This window comes from Metarhizium robertsii (genome assembly GCF_000187425.2).
Source record: "Metarhizium robertsii ARSEF 23 chromosome Unknown MAA_Scf_3, whole genome shotgun sequence".
Classification (NCBI taxonomy): Eukaryota; Fungi; Ascomycota; class Sordariomycetes; order Hypocreales; family Clavicipitaceae; genus Metarhizium; species Metarhizium robertsii.
In genome coordinates this window covers 1,405,152-1,432,290 of record NW_011942171.1, presented here as the reverse complement: position 1 = coordinate 1,432,290, position 27,139 = coordinate 1,405,152, and the positions used below count along the sequence as shown (strand labels likewise).

Below are 27,139 nucleotides of genomic sequence, written 5' to 3'. Positions count from 1 at the left end.
CCTCCTTTCGTCCACGATTTGTGACAAGATACAGGGCACAGGTAGCTTGAGGAGGGCCCTCTGTAGTGTTCATGCCAACACTCAAGCCCTGGAGGGAAAGGGTGCGTGGCGGCTCCGGGGCCGAGATGCGATCTTACCAGTCTCTACAGCACAGCAGCGGAGGAGAAGCAGAATGAGGGACACCTCGGCCTGACCACAGCGGACGTTTGAGTGACGGGGGGCAAACGATGAGTTGTGGGTCGTGGAAAGGACGTAAAATGGGAGAAGAAGAAGCCAAGCAATGCTCTAAAAGGCGCAAACGAGTACAAAACCGCACAGCTGGTTTGGAATTGCCCACCTCACACGTTGCACTTTGGATTGCAAATGACAGCATTTGATACAGCCGCTGTGTGATTAGGAGGTGTGGCACCGTAGGCAAGGCCCGCATGCTTGTGCGGAAGTAGAGCATTAGGTAAGCAGTCATGGCTTGGTTGCATTGCGTCAGCGACCGGGCAGCAGGTGATGGAGGAGGAATGCATCTCTACAGATTCTAGAATGGTCTGTATGGTTGAGATTACTACTGTTTTTCTTTTGGATAGTCTTCAGGCCATGGCCGGCAGTAGAAGAGAGAGAGAGAGCGTCGCCTTCGCCCTTGGTATCATGTCAGATGGGATGAGCCGCAGTCATCGGACCAGTACCAGACCGAAGTACGGAGTGCTCTGGACTCTGGACTCCATTGATTAGTGGGGGGAGCTGGGGTCGCGCCATTGGCGGCTTCAGAACTGAGGTCCCTGAGCCCTCGAGTGTCCGTAATAATATTACCCTCCGTACAGTACTCCGTACAGTGCTGGATTAGCCGAGCCTTTGCCTGCAGTGGACGGCTGACCACGCCCAACCATGTCCAAGCAAACAGTCACCTACTTCAGGCAGTGGGGGCTCATGTAGACGAGACCTACGGCGTATCTGTAGATCCCACTCTTCAAGGCATGGTACTGTTTAGGTCTCAAGTCCCGGTACCCTGCCCTAGCTTCTCTCGGGGCACCACGTCCCACGATGCAGGCGAGTGAGTGTGCGTAGGGTCTGGCCGGCCTGCTACGGAGTACTGCGTGCACCAGACTCGTCGAGCCAATGGTCAGGTCAGCGGCCCGGAGACTCAGTGCAGCCACGGCCTGGTCGTGCCGCCGCCGTCCCCAGCAAGGTCGGCCCCATTGCGCGCAAAACACCCCAGTGCCAGCAACTGGGCGGCCAAGACCAGGAGGGCAAGCAGCAGAGCGCAGAGAAGCGAAGAGCACCACAGCGCCGGCCCTCCTTCAGCCGCCTGCCGTCCGTCTCGCTTTCTTTCTTCCTGCCCTCCTTCACGATCTTGTCGTTTGCCGTGAGCACGCTGCTTCGTTCTCTGGCCTACTACGTCATGACAGCTCACCAATCCGTTCTACCTACTCGCTGCTGTTTCCCCACGCCATCCTCGTCGTGACCAGCTCGCACTCGTCCTTGCTGAAGGTGTCTGGCCCGGTGCACCAGCGACAACCCAGCCATCAGCTTGGCCGATTACTCAACCCTCCAATTCCACGCAAGATTACCTTCATAGCGCTGCTCCGAACACTTCCAATCTCTTTTCTGCACGCTCTGCGCCTGCCACAACACTCTGCGAGCGGTGCTCTCCCCTGCCCTCCTCGCTTCCCTCCAGAGCCATCTCTTGGTTCAATGGCACCACCGTCGCCGCGGCGATCCTCGAGAGCCCGCGCGACCAATTCCCAGTCCCAACAGTCGTCCTCGTCATCGGGGACATCTGGGCGCCTGGAACGAAGCACCAGATCAGTCAATAAGCCCTCGTCGGAAAAATCTACTCCCAGCGCCTCGCTCTCTTCAGAGCCGCTCGACGACTTCGACGACACCCTCCTAGGCAGGAGACGCAAACGCGGTCAAAACGACGACACCGACCGAAATTCCCGGAGCGAAATTACAGACATGGCCAATGGTAGTGACGACCTTCAGGACGACGAGGACGAGGCAGTCCGCTGCCTTTGTGGCTCGGAAGACTACCCTGGCCCTCCCCCCGTTGACAGCCCCGACGCCGAGATTTTTGCAGCTATTGATCTCACCGACGAAGTTACTGGCTTTTTTGTCCAATGCGACATTTGCAAGGTCTGGCAACACGGGGCGTGTGTTGGCATATTCAGTGCTGAAAGCTCTCCCGATGAATATTTTTGTGAGCAGTGCCGCAAGGATCTTCACAAGATCCATACAGCAGCTAACGGGTGAGTCTCTTCATGTCCCTATTTTCGCAAGCGACCCTATTGCTGTTGCGTGGCCAATTGAACTCTGCGCGGCCTTGTACAAATGGTTTCAAACGGTTGTTGCTGCGAGTCGGTCGAGCTTGGTGCGCAAGGGTTTTCACACCCACCAACATCGCACACATCAAAGACCACGCTTTTGAATACCGAAAATCTTCAAGACTAATCATGATGATTCTCAAGACAAAAATATTCCAAATATCTCCCATTGAATCGCGCTTCCCGCGCCACCTCACGAGCGACATCTATTGCCAAAGACGACAAGAATGGATCGTCCAAAAACTCCCGACCAAGCACTGCGACACAGTCGTCAAAACGACGATCTACGATGAATAGCCGCGATGCAGCCTACGATGACGAACAGTTACGTCGGGCGATAGAGGCAAGCAAAGAAGACAACACGCTCGAAACCGTGGAAGGTGCTACAAGGCGTGCAAAGCGCGGTCGCAGTGACAGTGAAGAGTTTGTTTGCCTCTCATAATGTATTACTTAGTACACGGCTGACACCCGCAGCAATAACAACAATACCAGCATTAAGCGCCAACGCACCAGTTCTCGGTCGCCCTCACCACTCGCCGAGAAACAAGAACCTGTAGATGAAGTAGTGTCGGGCGATGAGACGGAAACTCGCAATGGGGCCAAGAAATCGAAGAACAACCAACAGCCGAGAGAAAAGCCGGAGAAAGAGGATAGAGAACGTCAACGACAGGAAGCCGCAAATAAACGCAAAGGGCGGGCAGAGCGCCGGAGGGCAGAGGGTAAGTTTTTTTTCTTGCCTGGGCTTCGTGCGCGGACAGCAAAGTTACTGACCTGTCGTACCTAGACTCTGATCTTTCCGAAGAGATGCCCTTGGCAGCTGCCAAAGCAGTGCCGCAAAAACCAGCGGAATCTCCAAGCAAGGAGGAGTCCCCTTCTGTCGCCCAAGCCCCAGGAACTCCTCCTCCAACCCATCCGACAGCCAGCAGTTCTCATAAGAGAGGAGCTCGGGCTAACAAGAGGGGAAAGGGGAGGAACCAGTATACCAAGGACCGTGACCAAGACGACGAGTCTCCTGCACGATCCATGTCCAGGGATATTCAGAAAGGCGATGAAGCCACAACAACCGGTCACTCCAAGTCGTCAGTTAACGAACACAAGACCTCCAGGGCAAAAGCGTCCGCGACGAACAAAATGAGCATGCTCGATATGAAGCGCCGCGTGGCAGCTATAATGGAATTCATTTCCAGGACGCAAGTTGACCTAGCCGCGGAGGCCTCCTTCAGTCAGAGCAGCAGTGGCCGAGAGACGCCACAGGAAAAGCCCGAACCAAGCCAAACAAACGGCAACACCGTCAATGGTCATACTCCAGATCCATTCGATATGAGTCGCTTCAAAGGCTTGAGCTGCATGGAAATGATGGACGTTCTGACACGTGTTATGGTCAAATGGCAGAACCAGTATTCATGACAGCAATAGCCCACGATTGGCGTGTTTTGTATTTTTTTAAGCAAGAGGGGAGGAATTTGGTTTCTCTGGGGATTTTTTTCTCCCCCTTCCTTTTGCCCCCTACCTTGGAATTTCTCCTTCTTGGAGGTTTGGCAAAAGACTGTATGACACTGGCATGACATTTCTGAACAGCGGCGTTGGGGATGGGTTTGTTTTGCATCGTCGGCGTCCCGGCGGGCTCGGCATATTCGCGATGAAGACCAAAAAAGACGAACAAGGCAACCATGTGGTACTCTTGTTCGAGGGCCTTGGCGCGATTGTCCACGGTTCCATCATTATCTGATTTCCACAACCTTGTTGCGGCAACTTTTTACTTTTTTTTTTCTTTCTAATATACCCATTTTTTATTTTTTGAGAGGCATGAAAATTGACGTCCTTGCGGGCGACATTACGCGTCAGGTTTTGGTACATGAATATTTGGGGCGAGAGTCAGAACTCTTCTCTTTGGGGGGGGGGGGCTTTTTTTTAGATATTCCAGCCCACAGTCGAGGCTTATGATGTTCTGTCTATCAATACGTATATTATACAAATACTCTTACAAGCGCCTCCCTCGTGTTCGTCTCCAGCCATTAGTCTCCCAGTCGCTCTTGCTTCCTCGCCTCCTTGTGTGCCTTCTTGGCCTGGTGCAAGCTCAGCGCCGGGTGCGCCAGCGCCAGGTCGTGGGCGCGAATGTCGGCCTCGCCCAGCTCGTCCAGCACGTACCTGCCGAGCTTGCCGTCGCGCCACTGCGACAGCACCCTCGCCGCGGCCTCGTGCCAGTTGGGCGCGCCGCCGGCCTTGAGCTTGCCGTCGCGCCGGGCCACGGCCGTCAGGAACTCGTTGACGTCGTTTGTCGGCTCGCAGTAGCGCCGGTACAGCTGGGGGTCCCACCGGTTCATGCGGAACAGCAGGTAGTCGGCGAGCAGCTCGTCGGGCACGAGGCCCTTCTTGACGCCGTGCGCCAGGGCGACCTTGACCATGGCCTCGCCGTCCTCGACGTAGGGCTGGAAGATGCCCGGCGTGTCGAGCACCAGGACGCCGCCCGCGACGCCGCCCCTGTCCTCGGCTTCGACGACGCGCACGGCCGGCCCCACCCGACGACGCGCACGGCCGTCCCGACCCTGCGCGTCACGCCGGCCTGGTCGCCTGTCCTGGCGGCCTTTGCCTTCTTCCCCGGTGTGCCGGCCTTCCGGAGCGCGTTGAGCAGCGTGCTCTTGCCGACGTTGGGCATGCCCACGACCAGGGCGCGCAGTCCCGTCAGCGAGTCTTGGGCCTCGGCTGTGCGCTTGAGCCGTCTCAGTAGCGCGTCTGTGGTGGCGGGCTTGGTCTTGTCCCAGAAGACTACCTTGTCGCCGTGCAGCCGTCTCAGCGTGTTGCGCGCGCCGGGCGTGTCGGTGCCCAGGTCGCACTTGGTGTACACGAGAAGGCGGTCCCGGCCGGCGATGGTGCGCTCCAGCGTCGGGTTGTGCGTGGAGAGGGGTAGTCGGAAGTCACGGCATTCAAGGACGAGGGATATGCTCGAGAGGAGCGTCTTGATCTTGTTTGCGCCGGCGTGGTGGTGGCCCAGGAAGTAGGTCTTTGGGACCGAGGACGGGATGCTGAACGTGTCGCGGGGCACGAAGCGCGCCATTGTGAAAGATGTCACCTCCTGCGGGGGTTGGTGCACATTTTTCTGTTGGAGTGGCACGCAGTTGGTGGGATGTGCTAGGTATATGGTGTTTTGAATAAACCGGCGTCACGGCGTCATGAGAGCTTGATGTTAAATTGATTGATGTTGACTGGTGTTTTGGCCATCGACTCTCAACTTTGTGACAGGGGTCCTTGCGCCACGAATTGAGGTTGCACGTGTAGATAAGATAAGAGGTTCAAACGGCCGCTGACGTCATCTCTTGCGTGCGCCTTGGGACTCTAGGTCGACGCCATCCAGTAACCACGGCCGATTGGGCCACGAGGTTTTTGCAACAGTCTTGGCTTTTCACGTTCCGAGGGCATCGTTTCTACAAAGTCGAAACCCGACCTGAATAGTCGATGCTTGGCCATGCTTGGCTTTAGCATATGCAGTTATGCCCGGACCGATGACATGGGGCCTTCCAGCCCTCATAGTCTTGGATGGAAGGCATAGAAAGCTCGTTACATGCCCAGTTCGACCATGGACAGGATGAAGCATACGTTTAACCTTCTAAGCCCAGATTTTTCCCACTCATGTCTGCGACAGACGCAAGGTATTTCGGCCCAGGCGGCAAGCTTAGACCCTTCCGCCTCCTTAGGCAGGATGTCACCAACCTGTGCCAACGATACGCATCAGACTGGACGGTATTCAACCAGCAAATCATTGCCAGCGCAGTGTACATCTTCTTCACTAACATCCTCCCGGGAATCACATTCGCAAGCGACTTGTACGTGCTCACGGGTCAATCATGGGGCACTATCGAGGTGGTGTTTAGCACCGGCCTAGTAGGAGTTATATTCGCCTTGTCAGTTCAACATCCCTCACCCACTCACTCACTCGCCGTCACGAAATAACGAGACATCTTACACCTTCTTCCTCCAGTTTCTCCGCGCAGCCTCTGACCATCCTCGGTGTGACGGGCCCCTTTTCGGTGCTCGCAGAAAACGTCTACACATTGTGCTCAAACAGCTTCCATGTCAGTTTACAGACCATATACATAGATATACATGTTTCTCCCACCAACGACTCGCTAAACTGTCGCAAGGTCGACTTCCTCCCCGTAATGGCATGGTCCCTCATCCACGCGGGCTGGATGCTCTTCGCGCTCGCCATCTTCAACGCGCACGACTGGACAATGCAATACGTGACACACTTCAGCGCCGACATCTTCTCCCTCCTCAACAGCGTCATCTACTTCCACAAAGCGGCCATGGCCCTGAAGCGCACGCACGGCGCCGCATCTCTCGCCGCATTCCTATATGCCGTCATCGGCGCCGCAGGAACCTGCCTCGTCGCCGTGCTGCTGTCGACCGCAAACTCGTGGAGCCTGTTCCACAAGTACGTCAGGATCGGGCTCGCTGAATACGCGGCCGCCATCTCAATTGTTTTGTGGATCGGGATTCCACACATCGGCGAGCTGGCCCATCTGGACCACGAGCGTCTCCCGGTCCAGACCTCTTTTCGGCCGTCGAGCCCCCAGCGGGCCGCATTCTTCGTGGAGTTTTGGAAACTGCCCGTGGAATGGGTGTTCCTGTCAGCCATTCCCGGCGCCATCATAACAGTGCTCTTCTACTTTGACCACGAGATCAGCAGCATAATATGCACCGTCGAGAGGTACGGCGTGCGCAAGCCGGGCGGCTACGCGTGGGACATTGTCCTGCTTGGGCTCACGACTGTTCTCTGCGGTGTTCTGGGCATCCCGCCCGCAAACGGGCTGTTGCCGCAGGCCCCATTACACACGGAATCGTTGTTACACTACCTCGATGAAGGGTCAGCTGAGGAACACGCCGGTGGGACATGTGCCGAGGTTGTGCGACCGGTGGCGAGGACGCATGAGCAACGGTACTCACATCTTATCCAGGCCGCCGCCATTCTGGTGTTTGTCTCGCCTCCGCTCCAGGGACTGTTGGGTTTAACGCAGACTTCTGTGCTGGCAGGGCTTTTCATGTTTATGGGCTACCAGTCGCTCGCCGTGAATCCCATCCTCGACAGAATCTTCCAACTACTCACTCCCAAATCCGAACTGCCGAGTTTACCAGACGGCGTGACTTGGTCGGGGATCCACAGCTTCACCGGTACACAGCTTATCTTGACTGGCATCGTATTCGGCGTAACGCTCACTGTGGCCGCGCCTGCATTCCCCCTGGTAATCATTGCCCTGGTACCACTGCGATTGACGTTGATGAAGCGCGCTTGGTCGGCAGAGACATTGAGGTTCGTCGACGGCTGGGCATGTCGACCGGGAAGACCAGAAGATGAGTCGGATGCAGGGCAGGTAATCGTGGCCGAGGACGAGGGGAAAGGTCGAGACTCTTTTATGAGATCTGACAATGTACATGTCTAAAATGCAATACAACGCAATATTACTGGTAAAAAGAAAATAACAACCAGGTGATCCGATTTTTTCAGCTGGCATATCTTGTGCCTATTCCAAACTTGTCGTGGCCCCAATTAAAAAGAGCTCATCGCACTTATATCCCTGAGGCGTCATCCGAACGTAACACACTGATAAGAAACACGGGCTCGCCAGGTAATTTTTCGTACGTGCTCAACCCCATTTTCCCTTCTCTGTTCTCCCATTTTGTTGTAGCACGCTTGATCCGGAGGAGAAGAAACAAGAGCACCATCCAAAGGAATCCGTCCCATTTTGAGTTAACATGACCATGGAATTAACTGGCAAAAGCGCCATTGTTACCGGTGGCGGTTCAGGTATGTAAAAGAGCCGCATGTCAAATAACCAAACCCAGAGGGCCGCATCTTGACAAGACCCAACAACAGGCATATGCCTGTGCTTTGTGAAACTCCTCCTCAGCAAGGGCTGTTCTGTTGTCATTGCCGACATCAGCCTCCGCCCCGAAGCTACACAGCTTCTCGAGGAGTACCGCCAAGACGACCCCCGCGCAGTCGACGGCCCAAGGCCGTTTGTCTCGTTTCACAAAACAGACGTTACATCCTGGCCACAGCTCAGCCTGTTGTGGGAGACGGCCGTCAAAACCCACGGCAAGGTGGACATTGTAGTACCCGGCGCGGGCATCTTCGAGCCAGCGTGGAGCAGTTTCTGGAACACCCCCAAGACCGACACCAATCCTGATACGCAGTCGCGAGACGCCGGCGATGCAGAGCCAGGTCACTACGCCGTCATTGACTTGAATCTCACCGCGCCACTGCGACTGAGCCAGATGGCCATTGGGCACTGGACCACGAATCGGCAGAAAGGCTGCTTGGTGCTTGTGGGAAGCATTGCGGGTTATTTAGACACGCCGATTCGGCCGTTGTACCACACGACGAAACATGGCATCCACGGGTTTGTGTCGTGCATGGCCCCCCTTCGCGACGCGCTGGGGATTCGGGTGAGCGCTGTAGCTCCCGGTCCGGTCAAGGTATGTTGGCTGCCGATATATCCTCCTGTTCGTCATCACGACTTACCGCTGACTGGTTTGGCTGTAGACTTCGATATGGGATCAGGGATTCACCATGTCAAAAGACATGAGCGACAACATGGCTTGGATCGATTTGCAGGACGTCGCCCAGGCCATGTATCAGTTGGTAGTGGATGAGAAGATGGGCGACGGAACGATATTGGAAGTCCTCGCTTCGGGTACCCGAATTCTACCCAGGTTTGCTGGTGCTTCTGAAGAGCTAATTAACTCGACCGTGGGCGGATATCTGAAGGCCGAGGAAACATTCCTGGCTGACTTGAAGGCGAACGGCCTGCGAGTCTAACTTTGCTCTGTTAAGCTGCAGTCTCGTTAGCTTTTGTATCTTTGGCAACTTAACAACACAGGCTCTGCGACTAGTTTTCGTTATTTGGTTGGGTGGCAAAGTCGCAAATTTGAGAATTAGTGTATATTTCGCTGACAAAATATCGAGCTCTGAACGGATTCTGTCTGTAGTAAAGCGTAAATGGCCTTGGAAATGGCAGAGTTCTTGCTCGTTTAGAATCACATTTTCAATACGCTAGGCTCCAAGATCTGAGAGCTCGTCCACTGCCACTCCCTTCAGCTAGCATTCCAAATTGTTCATTCTTCCTGACAAAATATACACGCAAATAAAACAGTGAGGTTTCTTGTGCCCAGCCACTGCGTCCCAGAACTTTTTTTTGGATTTCCCTCTCGCTTCTTCTAGCCCATGCAAATAAGGACCAAAACGGCATCATGGCCAATGCGGCGCCTAGGTAAAATCGACGAAATAATGGGGAAACGAAAGTCGAACAAATGATGTAAAGAAAGAATTCGCAAGTCGCATAACCGGTCAGATGAAGATGCTCTCGAAAGAGCTGGGTATCTAGATCAACCACCTTGAAAGGTCTTCTCCCAAACCTTCTCTACTCCTGTGTCTGTATACCACTCCCCTTCGTTTTTCCCCCGTCGTTGCTGTGTATTCTCCCGACTCTGACAGGCTCTGGTGGGATCTCGATGAAATAAGATATAGAACAATAAAATACTAGGAAATGCTTTGGTTCAAAAGATTGGTCGGTAAGTCGCCTCGGATGCGTCGTCGCTCGTCCAGTTGTATGGGTTATGTGAAAGGCGTTGTTCCCGATGTGTTGAGTTGAGGGATGGGGACACTGCTAAGGTGGGTTTCGTGTATAAAAAGCGTTGATTGTGCGAGTACGGCACCACGGTCAATAGAATTCTCGTCACTTGATGTTTTTAAAGAGGTCATTCCCCAGGCTTCCTTCATCTTTTTCGAGGTCCTTAAGCTCCGGGATCATCGGTGGGGGAGGCCCGGTTGGTTTTCGAGGTGAAGGGACATCATCAAACAAGATGCTTGATCGCTTGGATTCGCCGCTTTTGAAGAGGCCAAACCAGCTACTCCGCCTCGATTTTCGTCCGCCCATGACGCTGCTGCCGCCGCGGCTAGGAGGTCTGCTACCGGCGGCCAGGCTACCATTGTCCATCGAAGCCGCATTGCCCTCTACAAAACTAGTGTTCAGCATATTCCTACTAAGTAGTTTGCGGAGGCTGCCCTGTCTAGCAGAGCCAGCGGGGCTCAGGGGCGCCTCATCCGCGGGTCGTTTGGTTCCGGCAATATTACCATTGTTTGGTGGTGTAGACTTGTCGGTCTCATGCCCACTGACCACGGCGGAGTCGGTCTTCTTTGTCGGAGGAGGTGTCTGGGGCGGCGTGGGCACCTTGGGCGAATCTGGAGGAGGGGGGATATTGGTGCCGTCGGTGATGCTCCCGAAGTTCAAGTCGAGCGCGGGAAGCTCAAACCGAGGCTTGGCCGAGCCATTGACGCGAGCAGGCATGACGACAGAATTCTGAGGGAGGCCGAGAATGTCGAGAATGTCGAGAGGTGAGCCAACAGGAGATCCTGACCTCGGGAAGGCGTCGTGACTGGCAGCAGTCACAGACAGCTTGACGGGCAAAAAACGTCGTGATCAATGGCAGCTTATCGCGATAGGCCGGGACCAGTGAGTGGTGAACAAGATGACGGAGTAGAGCTTCAGTCTGTTCTCGTATCAAGACAGGCGAGACCAGGCCAGTGGGAAAGGAGAGCAAATGCCTGGCAACTAGGTAGTTGCTCCGTACGCTGCACTCTGCACTACTCCGTATACGCGTTGATGACCGGGGTAGGTGGGAAAACTGGAGCTCTCGTGGCTTGGGAGAGCCAGGGTCGGATGAATTGGGTAGCGTTGGAGCTCAATTGTGCATAGTACTCCGTTTAGGAGGAGGAGGCCGGGGTCGAAAGAAGAAACGAGGTCGAGCGAGCCCTCGGACAGAATTCAGGGAGAATCATTCAGCGTGCGAGATTGGCACCAAGAGATGATGGCGGATGGACGGCGGGAAAAGGAGGGCAGGGTTGGCCAAGTTGGCAGGCAGGATTCCAGGGCGAGGAGAGGGATGTAGTACGAGGAGGATCTGAATCTGCACGCAGACCAGGGACGCGGCAGCAAGAAGAAGAGACCTGCAGGTTGCTCAAATGCTCAAATACCTTTGATGTTTCGCTTTATCAGCGAGATGTTGCTGAAAATGGAACATGGGTGGTTGGCCATGGTTACGGCTTGGGACAGATGGCAGGGATGAGGGGACAGGAACGTCGAGGTTGACTCGAGGCTGGCGGTTCTGTTCTGGTGGTGGAAGTGCTGGTGGCTGTTGGCGCAGCACACAGTGCACAGAAGCCTGGAAACGACTTAGCGCCCCCAGAGAGCACCACATGCAGACATGGACCGTTGAACCTCGATGTTGGGCGCCCTGATGATCCTTGACTGACCGACTGAGCTGTGGCCTGGCTGGCCGACTGAGTCGCGAGCCCTCACTAGACACGGATACTACCAGATCAATTGGTTCAGAAGACACCGGGGGTCCGTGGCGGCCGGGCTTTGGAATCACTGTGCCATGCTGTGCACCCATCGAGAACACTTTGGAAGGGTGCATCGTGACATAGACGGTTGGTACGTGCAGGCATGCAGACAGACTTGAATGTTGCCGAACCGCGGGCACTCGAGCCCTTAGAACGTATAACCAGATTGTTGACGGAGACTTGGGCAGTGGCCTGTTTGCCAACGGTCAAATCGCATTCTTGACCGCCCAGTGCGCTGCCGAGCATTCAATGTTCAGTTGGCCCAGGTGCCACGATGTGCCCCCGTCCGTCCGGTCTCGTCCCGTCCAAGGCCAGCTACTTTAGTAACTTGCCGTCGTTGTCAACTTGGGTGACGGCACGACCCGCAGTCGGCAGCATGACGCCTCGGAAGGGGTCGACGGTTCAAACGTCAACTGGTCTGGTTCGCAGGAATCGTTGGAAACGGCCTAGACTGCTGGCACTATTGGCGGACTGATGGGGCTGATGGGACGGGTCTGGTGGAATCATGGCACTACGGAGTAATTGATCCATTCAGAATCAATGGATGGGGCCCGCCGATGGACTGAAGTCTGACATCAACTTGACCTTTCACAAATGGCTGCAAAGCACCAGACGGAGTGGAAATGAGCGTGCGCGACACCGGCAAGGGGACAAACCGGGAAAACAGCCAACCCAGCAATGTCAGCAAGTGACCCAAGTGAGCACGCAACACGGAAAACTTGGTCATAAAAGCAAGTCCAACGACTATCATCAGGCCATGACCAAGGCCCGAGTAACCTTTCGGCCTGTCTAGTGCGCTAGGACCCCTCGACTACTTGAGGATTCACGTGCGCATGTGCATTGGCACAATGTCTTTGGGCAATATTCTTCTTTTAAAAAAAAATCTTTTTGCATTTCTGCCTTTTGGTAAGTTAGCGATTTGCCGGACCAGCCAGCGGTCTCCAGCGGTCCGGTGGAACTTTCGACACGGCAACCCCGTCCATTGACAAAGGCATGAATTATGCCTCTACTTCGCCACGTCTTCCTGAAGCGCTTGACTCGGGAGCCAGATCAGCTAGCTAGCACGCACAGGTCGCAGTCCGGGCCGGGTTGCGAGGACATACACAATGTTGTACAACATACATACTATTCATGTTAGGTATTGACGCTTCCACGCCGGAAGTTTTACCAACCATATTCGTATTCTTGGCGTGGAGCAATGTACTTAATTGGGACGCGGAATACTACGTCCTATTACGGCACCTGGGAGTACTGGTAGTCTGAGCAAAGTGCTGTTGACACCACTGTACTACTACAACAGCAGCCTAGTGCATACTTGGCAAGGGCCAAATATATCCTGCCACAGCCTGTGCTAGATATCCAATGCGGAGTTTACTTCCAGCCCCTCGTCGCGCTCCGCCAGCTTCACCTTCATCTTCGAGCAACCTGTCATTGTCAATCACACTCCTAATGGCCACATTCCACCCGTAGCACCAGCAAATGCCGAAAGCCAGCACGAGTTACAAAAGGTTCACCACGAGCCCCCCGAGATTGGGTTTTCACACGACGCCATCAACGCACAATGCAAGGATGACTTGCCGTGTGTGAGCTTCCACCCTCTCGCTTTACAAGATGGATTAGGAATGACCCCAGCGTGTGACGCATCGATCATCACCCTTACTGCCTCTTAAGTAACATGTAGTCTGTATTCAACCATTTCACTACCCATCTCCTGTGAAAGGCAAAAAGTATTTAAACCGGCTGGGTATCTAGCAATTGCACTCTATACAAAAATATACTATAGTACACTGGTGTAAACTTGTTGGTAGACGGATATTTTCTACTACTAAATGCAGGCGCCTGGAAAAGTGTATCCAGCTAAGGCGAATCCAAGTACGCATCGTGAGTGAATATCACAGATGGGAAGTAGCAGTAATGTCCCCTGGCTACCTAGTATTCTGCTTTCCTGTCATTTTAGCATTTCGCGTAGAATATTCTGCGCCAAAGAATACACCTAGATATCTTCCTTTCCCACCTCCATGATGCCGAGCAGTACCTCATGTGGGTCCCGCCACTGCCGAAAATAGCTCCATCACCCAAACGTCATTGACGGTTTTCATCCGAGGACGGACCGAAAGCTTCACAATCCCTCACCACAACCTCCATCGCCCTTGGCAGAGTCCCAACGGCAGCAATTGCACACGTCGACAATGGCAAGTCGCCAGTGTCTGCAATCACCCTCACTGGTGTCCAAGCTTTCGCGACCAACATCAAGCCTCCAGGCCACCCACTTGACTCGACTGCCTCGAACAGCTCTTCGGCGCAAGTCAGGCCCGTACGGCTACACACAATCCAAAGCTCTCGTGTACTCCAAACACGGCGAGCCCTCAGACGTCCTAAAGTAAAACCCAGGCTCACCCGACACCAAAACGCCGGCCATGACACGGGCTAACGTGGCTCTCGCAGGCTTCACACGCACTCCATCTCCCCCTCCCTCCCGAGCTCGTCCGTCCTCGTTCGAACCCTCGCCGCGTCAATCAACCCCGCCGATATCAACACCATCCAAGGGACATATGGCTCCAAGCAGCCCATGACATCGCTCATCGGCACCGCCGAGCCGTCCGCCGTCCCCGGCAACGAGGGCGTTTTCGAAGTCGTCTCCGTCGGCGATTCGTCGTCGCCCCTGAAAAGGGGGGACTGGGTCATCCCCGCCGCCCAGCAGATCGGCACGTGGAGGACGCACGCGGTTTTCGAGGCCGGGGATCTTCTCAAAGTCGACAGGGAGAACTTGACACCCACGCAGGTCGCGACTGTGAGCATCAACCCGTGCACGGCGTACCGCATTTTGCGAGACTACGGCCCCAGCGCCGGGTTGAAGTCTGGCCTGCCGATGAGACCGCTCCAGCTCGGCAGCGGCGAGTGGTTCATCCAGAACGGGGCCAACTCGGGGGTGGGACGGGCAGCGATCCAGTTTGGAAAGCTCTGGGGTCTGCGGAGCATCAACGTCATCCGCGATAGGGACTCTGTCGAGGAGACTGAGGCTTTGAGGCAGGAGCTCATTAGCCTAGGGGCAGATGTTGTGGTGCCGGAGTCGCAATTCCTGTCTAGGGAATGGAAGCACCAGCTTGCGGATATTACTCGGGGCGGCCGCGAGGAAATCGGGCTCGCGTTGAATTGCGTCGGCGGCAAATCTGCCACCTCGCTGGCACGATCCCTGGGCGAGGGGGCTACGTTGGTGTCGTATGGAGGAATGTCCAAGCAGCCTGTTGCCTTGCCGCTTGGGTTGCTCATCTTCAAGGACATTCGATTTGTTGGGTTCTGGTTGTCAAAGTGGAACAAGAAGGATGCCACCGGCCGAAAGCATATGGTGAATGATATTCTGAACTTGATTCGCCTGGGCCATTTCAAGGACGTGCCTGTGGATGAAGTCAAGTGGGACTGGGAGACTGAGGAGGCGCCGCTGAGGGACGCAGTACAGGAGGGTTTAAAGGGGTTTAGGAAAGGAAAAGGGGTGTTTGTGTTTGGTGACACCTGAGGGTTGTTCCGCATGTAGTTGTCAAGGTCATGTATAGTATTTGAATGATGGGTGAAAGTTTGAAGCCACGCCCGCTTGTGACGTGCCGTGGTCTACTTCTTTGCCTGGACGGTTTGCTTAAACTCTTGTTTCACGGAAAGCAATGAGATGGGCAGGTCCTGGTATGCAATACAGCATCCAACTATACATATATACAACACTAAATATCAACCAAAGAGCCGTCATATAGCCTCGCCATGCCGGCATATAATGGACCGTGGTTGAGCGCACTAGCGATCTCGATATATCTCGTCCCTTCGGCAGTTGTTGACAATCCAGGGATGCTGCTGTACTTGTTCGAGGGTCAATCTCTTTTCTGGGTCAACAACAAGCAACTTTGGCCAATGTCAGCATTTCCATACGCCATGTTCAGAGGGCCAAAAGATTCACACTGACTCCCTTAATAAGGCTCGTGGCCTCGGCGCTAACAAACGACGGGACTTTCATTTCCGCCCTAGCGATCCTCCTACATGTCATGGCGGGTGTGTCCTCAAAGGGGGCCTCACCCACGAGAAATTCGTAGGCCAACACGCCTAGGGCCCATAGGTCGACCTTCTCATCGTATGAGTTCTCTGGGTTATTCGGTATAACCATCTCAGGAGGCAGGTAGTCCAATGTTCCGCAGTACGTTTTTCGGCGACTACGGGGCGAGTGTACACTCCAGCCAAAATCCGAGATCTTCACCTCGCCATATATGCCCACCAGGATATTCTCCGGTTTAATATCGCGATGGATTATATGCTTACGGTGCAAGTAGCGTAGGGCACTTGCCATCTGCGCAATATAGCGTGCAGCTTTCGGCTCCGGGAATCTATCTGCCTTGCGGAGGTGTTTATATAACTCGCCACGGCCAGCGAACTCGAGGACAAGAAAGACACGCTTACTGTCGTGGAAGTGGCTATATAGCTTTAGGATGTTAGGGTGCCGCAGATTGCTCTGGATCTCAATCTCACGCCGGACCTGTCTCTCAACACGACCTTCGTGTAGCTCGCTCTTATGTAGGACTTTTAACGCACAGATGAAGCCGTGATCTCGCTCGCGTGCGAGGTATACGCGGCCAAACTTGCCCTTGCCTAGTGGCTTGCCGATCTCGAACATGCCCAAGTGGAATGTCTTGGCCACGGGCTGCTGAACCAAGCGCACGGTCTTGTTCTCTGATTGACTTTCTTGTTGAAATGGTTCTATGCGAGGGCTTTTGTGGCTTAGCGAAGTTTGGAGGGCGGCTTCCCGCGGGGGAGCTGGTGTCTTTGGCTTCTGTTTGGGCAGAAGGGCTTTGACGAGGTATGGTCGAGCTGTATGGCATGGGGGCATTGCTAGGTTTGACTTCACCTGTTCAGAGGATTAGTTCTGCTAGGGCTGATTTGACCATTGGTTTGGATTACCTTTGCCTTTTGCTCCCTTCCGTCGCCGTCGTCGAGACCCAGCCGCTGCAAGCGAGCCTCGAGGCCATGAGCTGCCATCGTTTTAGGTGTTCTTTAGGGAGAGAAAGGAAAGAGAATAGAAGGATAGAAATATATTACTGACTTGACTAGTCGAAACCGATGGCCAAACGCCACTAATAAACTGCTATTCTGTACGCATTTTGACTCTCCTGAAGTACGGGATGGAGTCAATGGACCGTGTGCGCCATTGTGAAAGGGCGTTGCGCGGCAACCATCGCGCGTCATCCCCTCCAATCAACTCTCACAGAATGGAACATCACGCCTGTCATCATTGTTGGCCGTTGGCGGTTGGAAGCTGGGCGTTGTTTGTACGTGACGTGCACGAGCAAGGAGTTTTGTAAGCGCCCGACGGCAGCGATATGATGGGGAAGCCAAGAAAAAGGAGGCCCCGGCCATGTACATTGGTCCATTAACAGGCGGATAAATGAACATGATATTTCGTATGTAGACGAGCAGAGACAGAAGTGGCTGGAATGCACAGAGTATGGTGCGGCACCAGCTACGACGCTGGGATATAATTATAGCCGATTCTGGGCACCAGACCTGGCGGTAATTCTTGACAATAACTTTCAAATGCTACCGCAAGCGTGTTGGCCTAGTTGCGCGACGCTGAACCAGGCTGCAAAAAATACCCGGTGGTCATTTTAAGGTACTTAAGTAGAGGACGGTCATCGGAAAGTTGACACTAATGCTGTCGCAAATCTATGGTACTAATTTTTTTCAGGAAAGAACCCTAATAATAAGTTAGTTGAAAGCTAAACCCATGGGCAAACAAAACGACAGAGCGTCCAGTGAAGTAGGAAGACTAATGTTGAGAGGAAAAATACAGAACATTTACCAAAATTAAACCTCAAGTGCTCGCACTCCACTTTTGGCAGAGTCGTTAAAACAACCAAGTGGTACTTATTACTGCAGCGGGACTACCGGGAACTACAAGTACTAAGTACCTAGGTACCTGGTGTGTAGAAGCATCAAGTCCAATGCACCTTCGTCGTATAAAGTCAGAAGTAGACAACAAAGATGCCGCGAGTACTTAGTCGTTTGTCAGCTCCAGCTGGTCTTCCATTCAGACCAAAGCTTCGGCTTTGTCCTCCATTCATCTCTTTCTTGCCCAGAGCTTCTCCCAATCAATCACGTGGGCATTGGCATCCGAAGAGAAGGCGGAAGCCATTCATTCGGTTCCATGTCAACTGGATTCGTGACGTCCAGATCCAACCCACCAGTCCTTTAACCACCGTGGGTGTTGCAGATATTCGGTGTTACATCATCCAATAAATCGACAGAATTCGAAAGCCACATCTGGAAGCCCCATCTTCTCCAGTCTTGTCCAGATCTGACATCTGCGCCCCTGACGCTAGCGCACGCTGGCTCAGATCCACCCCCACCCATTCATCATTCCACACAGGGTTAGGAGTCAGGACTCAAGAACCAACTCACATTCGTTTGCGGCAAACAAGCTCAACATGATCGCTTTCGCGAAAAGCCTACTCTTATCCTCTCGCGATGCGAGGGCGAATGGTGCGCATGGAGTTGATAATACGGTTTGTCCAGCGCCGTGTCTTGCATTCCACTTCTCCCCCGCAGATGAGCAAATCCGTACTACGTACTCCGGAATTTCACACAACCAAAGAAACCCCCCACTGTCGCATCAGCACGTGCTAACTTTGCCGCTGCAGCCACAGACGCCGGGAAAGAGAAAGATTGGTGACACTACGAATGAAATCGAAGAGACGCCTATAAAAAAGGAGCCTGGCTCAAATACGTCCACAAAGCGACGCAAGATAAATGGCATCCCGCCTCGACGAACAAGGCCCTCCAAGCAGCTCAACAATGCACCAACCCAACGACTCGATATTTCAGTATTCGGAAGCGGGGAGAATGGCGAATTGGGTCTGGGGAATAAAAGCCACAACAACAAGAGCCCTATGAAGGCAAACAGGCCCCGCCTCAACCATTTGCTAAATGCCGAGGATGTAGGCATTGTCCAAGTAGCGGTCGGAAGCGTTCATTGCGCTGCGCTCACACATGACGGTCGTGTCTTGACTTGGGGTGTCAACGATTCCAGGGCTCTCGGTAGAAGTACAAAATGCGATCCGCCGGTGCAACCTGACAAAGAAGTAACGGATTTGAACCCCCTCGAAAGCACACCCGCGCCTGTGGAAGGACTGGAAAAGCTGGGATCCGATATTACACAAGTCGCTGTCACTGATAATGCGACCTTTGTCCTCACCAGACCGGGACTTGTATATGGCTGGGGCACTTTCTTTGTATTTTGACAGCTCTTTCTTCACTCGCCTATCCCCAGGCTAGAGAGCTAACTGATTCTAGGGCAGTGACGGTGTATACGGGTTTTTGCGAGAGAAGATGTGCCCAAAGAAGAAATCCAAGTATAAAGAACGCTTCCAGGTCACACCCATTCAAATAGGTGGCCTCAAGGATATCAAAAAGCTTTCCGCGGGCGGAAACCACGTGCTCGCTCTCACGGAATCAGGAGACGTGTACGCCTGGGGGTCCGGACAACAAGCCGAACTTGGTCGCCGTCTCGTCCAACGGCACCAATTCGAATCCTTGATCCCGCGGATGGTCGACCTACCGAGGAAGGGAATCGTCAAAGCCTTTGCCGGATTCAATCATAGCTTCGCGATAGACAAGGAGGGCCAAGCCTGGACCTGGGGGCTAAATAATTTCGGACAGACAGGTCTTGCCGCCAACGAGGATAATCTTCATGTTGGCACCCCGACAGTCATCCAGGGGCTGAAAGGGTACAAGATTCGCCATATGGCGGGTGGCTTTCAGCATAGCCTGGCGTGCACAGAGGATGGAAACGTTCTCGCTTGGGGGAGGTGTGACAACAGTCAAGTTGGCATCGACGTGTCTGCCTTGCCCAGGGAACACGTCCTGTGCGACAGCCGAGGACGGCCGAGGATTTTGCTGCAACCCACCATCATCCCTGGTACGTGCCATTTACCATCTCTCTTTTATCTCCGCTCATCTGAGCATTCGAAGGAATAGCTGACACCGGTGGCAGGAATCACGGCTACTCTCGTCGCGGCCGGCATCGACAACTCCTTCGCCATCACCCCAGAAGGCAAAGTCCTGACCTGGGGATATTCTGAAAACTGTCGAGCAGGCCAAGGGGCCGACACAACGATTGAGACGCCTACAGAACTTACGGGAAAGGTTGTTTCCGGTAAATCGTTTACATTTGCTGCCTGCAGAGGGCAGTTCTCACTCATTGCGAGTCCACGAAAGTCTTGACCTGGAGGATAACAATGTGTATGCAATATGAACACTGGGCTGAGGATATGCTGATTTGAACCTGGTACGGGATGGGACCACGCGGAAGTGGCCTGTATGTGCAGCTAGCTAGTTTATGTATAACTACAGATGAGATGCAGAGCGTCAAGGCATAAAAATCAAAGTGCTAGAACTAGAAATTTACGAAGTTTAGATACATGCTGTGAGAAATGCGCAATCGAAGGGAAGGAATGTATCTGCCTCCGACAAACCCCCCCCTTATCCTTAATCCAGGCTGCTAGAAACCGAGAGCATGAAAGCGGAACAATATCAGATAAATGGCATTCATCCACACTCACTGCGGGTGCTGCACCGCCATATACACGACATTAGTATATTTGTGTAAACTAACATATCCTTGATGCGCAGCACCAGACTCCCAACACAAAGCGTCAACACGCTGGTCTAGGCCCGCAACGCCTGCGCCCACTCATGCAACTTGTCAATGACGACGGGCGCAAAGGCTGTCAACGTGCCCTCAATCACATTCCCAAAATACACAATCGCCTCCTCTTCACTGAGTTCCAGGTGGAATCTCTCTCGGACCTTCATGACGGCCTTGTCCGGCTCCAGACGGATATCAGGAATGTTGGCGTGCAGCATGAGACTAAAGAGGTTAAGAATAAGGTTTGACGATTTCCGCAGGGCCGTGTAGGCAAGGAAGCAATACTGTTTGAAGCGGTTGTACTGCTCTGAATTCACTCCGCCCATGCACTCGACCATTTCTTTGGACAGCTTCATCAGCGGGGCAAAGGGCTTCGGGTCGCGGCCGAGGATGAAACCGAAATCGGCGTGGAAGAAGTGCCCGTCGGGTGCAAGCAGGAGATTCTCGAGGTGGCGGTCGCCGACGCCGAGAATGTAGGTGATGACGCAGTATCCCGCACACGACTTGATATAAGTATCTAGCGTCTCTTGTCGTACGCCCAGGGGTTGTCTGTCGTCGGGGTTGTGATGTCTAAGGTATGCAAGCGCCGGGTTTGTCCTGTATTTGCCAACAATAGCTGACAGGCTTTGTGACTGGACAAATTGGGAGGCGCCTGCAGTGGTACTGGTGGCCAGGATTTTGTATGGCGACAACTTCAGGTCCAGGTTCTCCTTTTGGAGAAGCTGGTCCATAAGTGTGATGATTTGGATCACCAGTTGGTCTTGCCTCAAGTCGTCGCCCAATTTGAATATGATGGGATAGGTGCCGCCACTCGTGGTTTTAAAGGTGCATTTGATTGGATTCAGTGATGACTTGAATACTGCAACCTGGTCCGGCGCAATGCCGGTAATCTTGATTGCTGGATCTAGGGGCATGGCCAGAGGCGGGTCAAAGGTAAGCAACTCGTTCTTGGGATCCGCCAGCAAGTGTTTTAGGCGGTCAGTCTTCTTTGCAATCGACTCGCTGGATGACTTGATATCGGCGGCTACCTTGGAGAGGATGGCAATCATCTCCGCTTGTCGGAGCAGCGTTTTCCTGTCTTCAGTTCCGGATGGCTGTTTGACGAGCTCAGTCATGAAATCGTAAGCGACTTTGCGGTATATATTTCGATTGTCAATTCCTTGTTCCGGGCTGTGGTCGTCGCATTCGACCATCAGATACCAATAAAAATAATTGCCCAGCATAAAGTTCGCCGCAGCTCGCTGTATTAGAAAACACGCCAGTGACGAATCCTGTATGCTCTCTTGTTCAGAGTCGGCAGATATATGCTCGTATTTGAGCGCTTGCACAAGCTGAAGGAGATAGAGGAGTAGTTCATGGTCATCAGCTTTTCGTAACCGGTCCACGGCATACGAACGAACAGCCGGGTTGTCGAACGACGGCCCAAGAAGCTCGAGGGCATCGTCCACATCAATTTCTGTCCAGCGGCCAAGGACCTGTATCGCTTGCTTAGACTCGCTCTGGTCACTCCAGTTGACCGATTTGACAAATTTGGTCAAGGCTCGCTTGTCTCTAGTCAGGTGATATCTAAACTTCCAGACCAAATCGGCCTCCTCCGGCGATAAGACATGGGTCGGCGAGTACGCCATGATTAGATTCAACTCGTCTCGGACTTTTGCGTTTGGTTTGAGATCTTTGTCCAGAATTCCGTGCCTGTGGGAACTTCGAAACAGCCGTCTATGCTTGGCCTCTGCAGGGTTATCTCTCTGACCGACCTCTGGGTCGTAGACCTTGATGAGCCTGACTCCAAACCCATCAGAGCTCTCCCCCATGGCATTGATGCCTGGGCCAAATTGGACCTGCGGCTGATGGAGCGGGAGCGTTCCTTGAGAAGCTGAGAGCGGTTGCAAAGCTGATATCGGCGGCGGGTCGTATTCATGGTCGGCGAATACGACAGGGAAATCAAATCGTGGAAGCTCAACATTAAGTAGGAAAGCTGATGAATTGGGGCGACCGTCATTGAGACTGTCATTGTCGGTGTCGGAAGCATGGTCGCCATTGTTGTCTCCGTTGAGGGCTCGCTGACGCTGAAGCATCTTCATAGACGACTTTGCAGCCTGCAGACCCTTTTTCTCGAAGCTTCGAAACACCATTTGGTCCAGCCAGTCTACGCGTGGGATCTCTCCCATCTCATGCTTTTTGAACAACTTTTCCATTCTGTCAAGCTCCTCGGCATCTTTATCGACAAGCGGACCACCCCCATTCCGAAGGCTGGCCTTCTTCTTCGCTGTGACCAAAGCCGGCGTGGTGGAGTTGTCTGTTCCATCAGCATGCTTGTGTCTGTGAACCAAGCACTTTTGGCGACCTTTTTGGATTTGATTGTCGGTATCAAACATGGGCAATGTGGTTCCTCCAAACGGAATGGCATGGCCAATCGCGTGTTTCCCGCCGGTAGGTGACAGGTCCCATATTGTGATGGCGAGACGAGAATTGGCGGGCAGTGACTTGTATGTAATGGGCAACTCTAGCCACTCGTTCCATCTGTGTCAGGGCGACAGTAAGTACAAGGTCATGTCACGGCGGCTCGGGGGTCTCGTGTTCTGTACGCACTTTCGCTCGGACCGGAAGGGTTTGTATGCTGTTTGCACCGGCACGGTAAGAGGCTTAGAGCCAGCCCAGACCTGTATTGTCACGTAAAGTTCGGAGTGTGGGCTGATTTGCGGTCAGTCAAGGTGGTGACGGGTCTGGAATAATGGCTGTAGGGGGGCCAACCTGGTGTTCGACCCGATATGCCGGAGTTCCGGTCGCTCGAGAAGCGTCGAATACTTGACTGGAGGCTCATCCCCTTCCAGGTTCATTCTGTCATCGATGCTCAGCAAACAGAAGGCTGTGCACGAGTCACACTGCGTAACTCAGTGGCAGGCGCATAGAGGTGCTGGGGAGTAGTAGCCTACATTCGGACGCTCACAGGATGATCGACATCCTTGGAGCCCGCAAAGGAGAACGGGTCCATTCTCCCGTACTCAGCCATGACTATGCGATCATGGCATTCTGGGCGGCTCGTTGGGGACGGGGAGCGGCAAGACTGTCGCGGCGGTTTTGGCTCGAAGTTGAAGTCGGGGTGTCGAGTGCCGAAGCTCCAGTCCAGCTACGAATTCGGTGGGGCATGCAAATACATGTGTTCACCAGTGTGACATCGGAAGTCTCGAGCACCAGTGACTCCAGCCAGCTCACCTTTAGGCGGCATGGCACTGGCCCATAATGATGTCTGGTCTGGTGGGTCCCGGTCTGCCCTACATCACTGCGAGCATTCCGCTAGTGATCAGTCTGGGGCCGCGATTCCCCACCATTCGACCGCACCTCTGTGACGTCTGGTGTTGGTCTGCTCATGTTGTCTTCAATGTTTAAAGGCTATCTTGAGTCTTCATTTAATTCAAACGAAATTGCGGCTATTCAGCACGGCTCATTATTTTGGTCCCGCGAATCAAACAACCAGACCGCTTTCATCCAACGACGTATTTAACAATCTGTGCCTATTCCGCAGAGCCATCATTACTTGCCCCCAAAATATCGGTAATTGCAAAGTCAAATTTCCGTCATCCCAACCTCTTGCTCAGGAATGCCGCATTCTTCAAATCAACAACCACCCCATTATGACCGCGACACCCAGCACCCCACACGAATCAAACGTAACAAGAGCCCCCAAGCTCGGCACAGTCGATGTTGTCAATGGCGCCGTTGCAGTTTTCGTCGACGACGACTCCGTTCCCGGCGCTGGGTGAAGCGTGAGCAGTCAGTACGCGGGGAAAAGCGCAAAGAGCAAAGTCACTTGCCGCCAGAACTTTTCAGAGACCTAGAGCTACCCGTCAAACTCCCTGTCGAACTGATGATCGCAGTGCCCGTCTGACCGGCCGTTGAAGTGCCGGTCAAGCTGCCAGTTACAGGGCCGGCCGACGTACCTGTAGAACCAGAATCGGACGAAGCCGCAGTGGACCCTGGAGGAGAGGAAGTCGTCTCGAGAGACGTCCCGGGAGAAGATTCCGTGGCAGAAGATGTCGTTGGCGAGGGCGGTGTCACTGTGCCTGTGCCTGTGCCGGTCGTCGCCAAGTTCGTATTATACGTAAACTGTGTCGTGATGGCCGTCTTGCCGTCCTCACCCCCGGTAGCCTGGAAGATGTACGTGCCAGAGGGGACATTCTGGATTCTGGCGATGAATTCCGTGCCCGCCTGGTTTTCTATAGTCCCGCCATTTATCAGCGAGAAGGCCCTCTCGAGGCAGTCCGTCACGCGGGCGGATCTGTAAACCCGCGTGCGGTGCGGACTTGGGCTAAACATGGCATCTACACACCGAAAATAGTCGCAGCCCTTTGCATGTCATGCAGTCTCACCAAGTACAGAGAGCACGGCTTCTCATCCGTGCACTTGTCGATGTCGTACTTGAACGTGTTGAAGGACACGCGAAAGCCCCTCACAAAGTTGGCAGCGCTCGCAAGGGGGGGCAACGCAGCTCCCAAGACGACGAGGTTGGTGAGCCTCATTATCGCAGTCGCTGTGGGCACACAAAGCTGTGGAAACAGAGAAGAATCACTTTAGCTGCCCAATGGCTCGTGGGGCTTTTTCTGCCCTACAATTTTCTTAGGTAGCTAACGAGATAGGGAACGAATTCTAGGGGCGCGGTGAGGGGAGCGAACTTCTTGATGTAAACGAGGTTGGCGTGCCAAAAGAACTGTTTGTCCTGACAAAGCGAGACACGGCTTCCCAAAACGGATGGTAGTTAATTGTCCTGACCGTCACTTGACCCTGATGCAATCCCTGCTTGCACGACAGTGACCAACCGGCACGCCGTCATTTTTCAATAAATACGACGCCGAAATCATGTGTTGATGCAGCTCGGAGGCATGTACGTCGTCAGCTCTCTGGAGTGGAGCGCTGACAGGCCGGCTAAGAATGTGTAGGTGCTTCTCTGCAATGCTTCGCGAGTGTATCTTGGCAATGTCCGAGTTAAAGAACGATTTGATAACTTGAACGAATAATCCGTGCTCGGCGCTAGTTTTAAACGCCAGAGGTTAGGGTTTGGGCCTTTGCATCTCACCCTCCAGTCTGGACTTTGGAACTCAGCACAACCTCTAACCGGATAAGCTCATCAGCCCCTGCCCCGTTGCCATCACGGCCAGTTGAGCCTTGAACGTGTGAAAGCAAAGCACAATCTTGGCTAGATAAAACCTGGCGTATTAAACATATTTCATCTCGGGTATCTACCAGACTACGTACATCCCCTCACCACCCTTCATTGCGTTCAATGTTCGCACGGCCCCTCTATGTTCAATGTTGCGCACCGTCAACTCTACTCCGTATAAGCCATCACCAAACGCCTCTTCACTCCATTGCAACTCAATTCCCTGCCAAAATTACATCTTGCCACGCAAGTTCCACTCAAAGATCTTGTCAAACACCTCCTTCGCATTACCCTCAATAACGTCGCCGTGGCAAGGAATCAATGTCGTAAAATCCCACTGCGCAATCACCTTTAGGCTCTCATTCATGCTATTGCGGTCCTTGGCAAGATACCAATTAAACCGCTTGGCCCAGGTCGCATCTCCCTCGGTGTTCTGCACGCCTCGGAATAGCTTGTCAAGAAAGCCACCCGGTCTCTGCGACTCGGGCACCTTGCTGTACTGCTCGGTGGCGGGCAGATTGAACAGCAGGTCGGCCTCGATGAGGACCTTGTCCGGCTTGTAGTTGAAGACGATTTCCTTGTTTGCATGGCCATCGACGTACTCGTAGTCGAAATCGGCATCAAACTCTTGGCTGATTTTGACGTCGCGCTTGCCCTCCTTTTTGAAAATAACGGCAAAGTTGTCGTCGTTGATTTTAGGATCCTTGAGCTGCTTGGCGCGCTTCTCGGGAAGACCCTCGGGGCCGATAATTTTAGCATTGGGCCATTGCTTGGCCCATTCGGAGATGAAGATGTGGTGCTCAAAGTCGAGAGCGACAATGTAGCCTACGTTGCCGCCGAACTCGTTGACTTTGGCCCTGGTTTCTTCTGTGAGGGCGACGGGAGAGAAGACGGCGAGGTTACCGGATGTGAGCTTGACTACGGCGCTGGGTCAGTACGATAATGCCACGTTGTGAATAAAGAGGTGTTCCGCGGGCAAATTGGGACGTACCAAGGGTGCCACGGCCACCAATCTTGATCCTGCCAAATCGCGAAAATGGCACTGAGAAAGTCGCAATGTTGGGCGTGACATTGCGGATGACCATAAGGTCTGCCGGGTTGGCCGGGATGAGGTCCGCCGACATGTTGTGTGCGCTTGCGTTTGTAGAAGCTAAAGTGCGATTGTTCCCTGACGGTCCTAGATGTATACGAGGGCGAGAGGAAGTACGCAAGTAACGGTGACGATTTTGGTGGTGGTGTTGTAGCTGCTGCTGCTGCGTGCAGTTGCGACGCAGCAAAGTCAATGGAGCGACACCAGGACTATTTAACCGTCTCTGCCGCGAACCTAAAATGTAATCATCAATGACGCAACTTGTGCCCCTGCGCTTCGGCAGATACAAGCTACTAGTCTTGTTAAGCGTCTTAATAATAATGTAGTTGCCAAGTTGGCTCGGCTTCAACGGCCGAGAGCGTGGCGACGCCGACAACATGGAGAAGTCCAAAATTCCAAATTCCAAATTATGCGGGTAAACAGCAGTCCCAGCGACGCTGCCGAGATATCGCAAAAAAAAAAGTGGCTGCGGCGAAGCGCCAGAGGAATGGACCGCCAGGCGATA

General features: G+C 53.6%; 11 protein-coding genes across 11 annotated transcripts; 5 read left to right on the top strand and 6 right to left on the bottom strand.

The window, feature by feature from the left end:
• Positions 1-1,032: 1,032 nt before the first annotated feature.
• MAA_07412 (uncharacterized protein) lies at positions 1,033-3,719 on the top strand (the record flags this gene model as incomplete). Its single annotated transcript, XM_007825410.1, has 6 exons — positions 1,033-1,042; positions 1,095-1,302; positions 1,398-2,237; positions 2,457-2,735; positions 2,787-3,031; positions 3,097-3,719. 6 exons carry the CDS (start codon positions 1,033-1,035, stop codon positions 3,717-3,719), a joined length of 2,205 nt encoding a protein of 734 aa, XP_007823601.1.
• Positions 3,720-4,327: 608 nt separating this feature from the next.
• MAA_07413 (GTP-binding protein) lies at positions 4,328-5,367 on the bottom strand (the record flags this gene model as incomplete). The annotated part of the gene is made up of 2 exons (XM_007825411.2): positions 4,328-4,793; positions 4,832-5,367. The coding sequence occupies 2 exons, from the start codon at positions 5,365-5,367 to the stop codon at positions 4,328-4,330; spliced, it is 1,002 nt and encodes a 333-aa protein (XP_007823602.2).
• Positions 5,368-5,939: 572 nt separating this feature from the next.
• MAA_10947 (uncharacterized protein) lies at positions 5,940-7,750 on the top strand (the record flags this gene model as incomplete). Its single annotated transcript, XM_011412892.1, has 2 exons — positions 5,940-6,211; positions 6,289-7,750. The coding sequence occupies 2 exons, from the start codon at positions 5,940-5,942 to the stop codon at positions 7,748-7,750; spliced, it is 1,734 nt and encodes a 577-aa protein (XP_011411194.1).
• A 313-nt stretch (positions 7,751-8,063) lies between these two features.
• MAA_07414 (Bicarbonate transporter, eukaryotic) lies at positions 8,064-9,129 on the top strand (the record flags this gene model as incomplete). The annotated part of the gene is made up of 3 exons (XM_007825412.2): positions 8,064-8,115; positions 8,185-8,786; positions 8,854-9,129. The coding sequence occupies 3 exons, from the start codon at positions 8,064-8,066 to the stop codon at positions 9,127-9,129; spliced, it is 930 nt and encodes a 309-aa protein (XP_007823603.2).
• Positions 9,130-10,045: 916 nt separating this feature from the next.
• Positions 10,046-10,657, bottom strand: MAA_07415 (uncharacterized protein; the record flags this gene model as incomplete). Its single annotated transcript, XM_007825413.1, has 1 exon — positions 10,046-10,657. One exon carries the CDS (start codon positions 10,655-10,657, stop codon positions 10,046-10,048), a length of 612 nt encoding a protein of 203 aa, XP_007823604.1.
• Positions 10,658-11,327: 670 nt separating this feature from the next.
• Positions 11,328-11,786, bottom strand: MAA_10946 (uncharacterized protein; the record flags this gene model as incomplete). Its single annotated transcript, XM_011412891.1, has 1 exon — positions 11,328-11,786. The coding sequence occupies one exon, from the start codon at positions 11,784-11,786 to the stop codon at positions 11,328-11,330; it is 459 nt and encodes a 152-aa protein (XP_011411193.1).
• A 2,115-nt stretch (positions 11,787-13,901) lies between these two features.
• Positions 13,902-15,226, top strand: MAA_07416 (Alcohol dehydrogenase superfamily, zinc-containing; the record flags this gene model as incomplete). The annotated part of the gene is made up of 2 exons (XM_007825414.1): positions 13,902-14,092; positions 14,158-15,226. The coding sequence occupies 2 exons, from the start codon at positions 13,902-13,904 to the stop codon at positions 15,224-15,226; spliced, it is 1,260 nt and encodes a 419-aa protein (XP_007823605.1).
• Positions 15,227-15,634: 408 nt separating this feature from the next.
• On the bottom strand, positions 15,635-16,725 carry MAA_10945 (aminotransferase class-V; the record flags this gene model as incomplete). The annotated part of the gene is made up of 2 exons (XM_011412890.1): positions 15,635-16,594; positions 16,648-16,725. The coding sequence occupies 2 exons, from the start codon at positions 16,723-16,725 to the stop codon at positions 15,635-15,637; spliced, it is 1,038 nt and encodes a 345-aa protein (XP_011411192.1).
• A 1,445-nt stretch (positions 16,726-18,170) lies between these two features.
• Positions 18,171-19,965, top strand: MAA_10944 (BTB domain and ankyrin repeat containing protein; the record flags this gene model as incomplete). The annotated part of the gene is made up of 4 exons (XM_011412889.1): positions 18,171-18,248; positions 18,384-18,974; positions 19,036-19,660; positions 19,736-19,965. 4 exons carry the CDS (start codon positions 18,171-18,173, stop codon positions 19,963-19,965), a joined length of 1,524 nt encoding a protein of 507 aa, XP_011411191.1.
• A 444-nt stretch (positions 19,966-20,409) lies between these two features.
• MAA_07417 (phosphatidylinositol 3-kinase) lies at positions 20,410-23,399 on the bottom strand (the record flags this gene model as incomplete). Its single annotated transcript, XM_007825415.2, has 4 exons — positions 20,410-22,909; positions 22,979-23,080; positions 23,141-23,227; positions 23,323-23,399. The coding sequence occupies 4 exons, from the start codon at positions 23,397-23,399 to the stop codon at positions 20,410-20,412; spliced, it is 2,766 nt and encodes a 921-aa protein (XP_007823606.2).
• Positions 23,400-25,776: 2,377 nt separating this feature from the next.
• MAA_07418 (nuclear protein Qri2/Nse4) lies at positions 25,777-26,668 on the bottom strand (the record flags this gene model as incomplete). Its single annotated transcript, XM_007825416.1, has 2 exons — positions 25,777-26,462; positions 26,536-26,668. 2 exons carry the CDS (start codon positions 26,666-26,668, stop codon positions 25,777-25,779), a joined length of 819 nt encoding a protein of 272 aa, XP_007823607.1.
• Between the last annotated feature and the right edge of the window lie 471 nt (positions 26,669-27,139).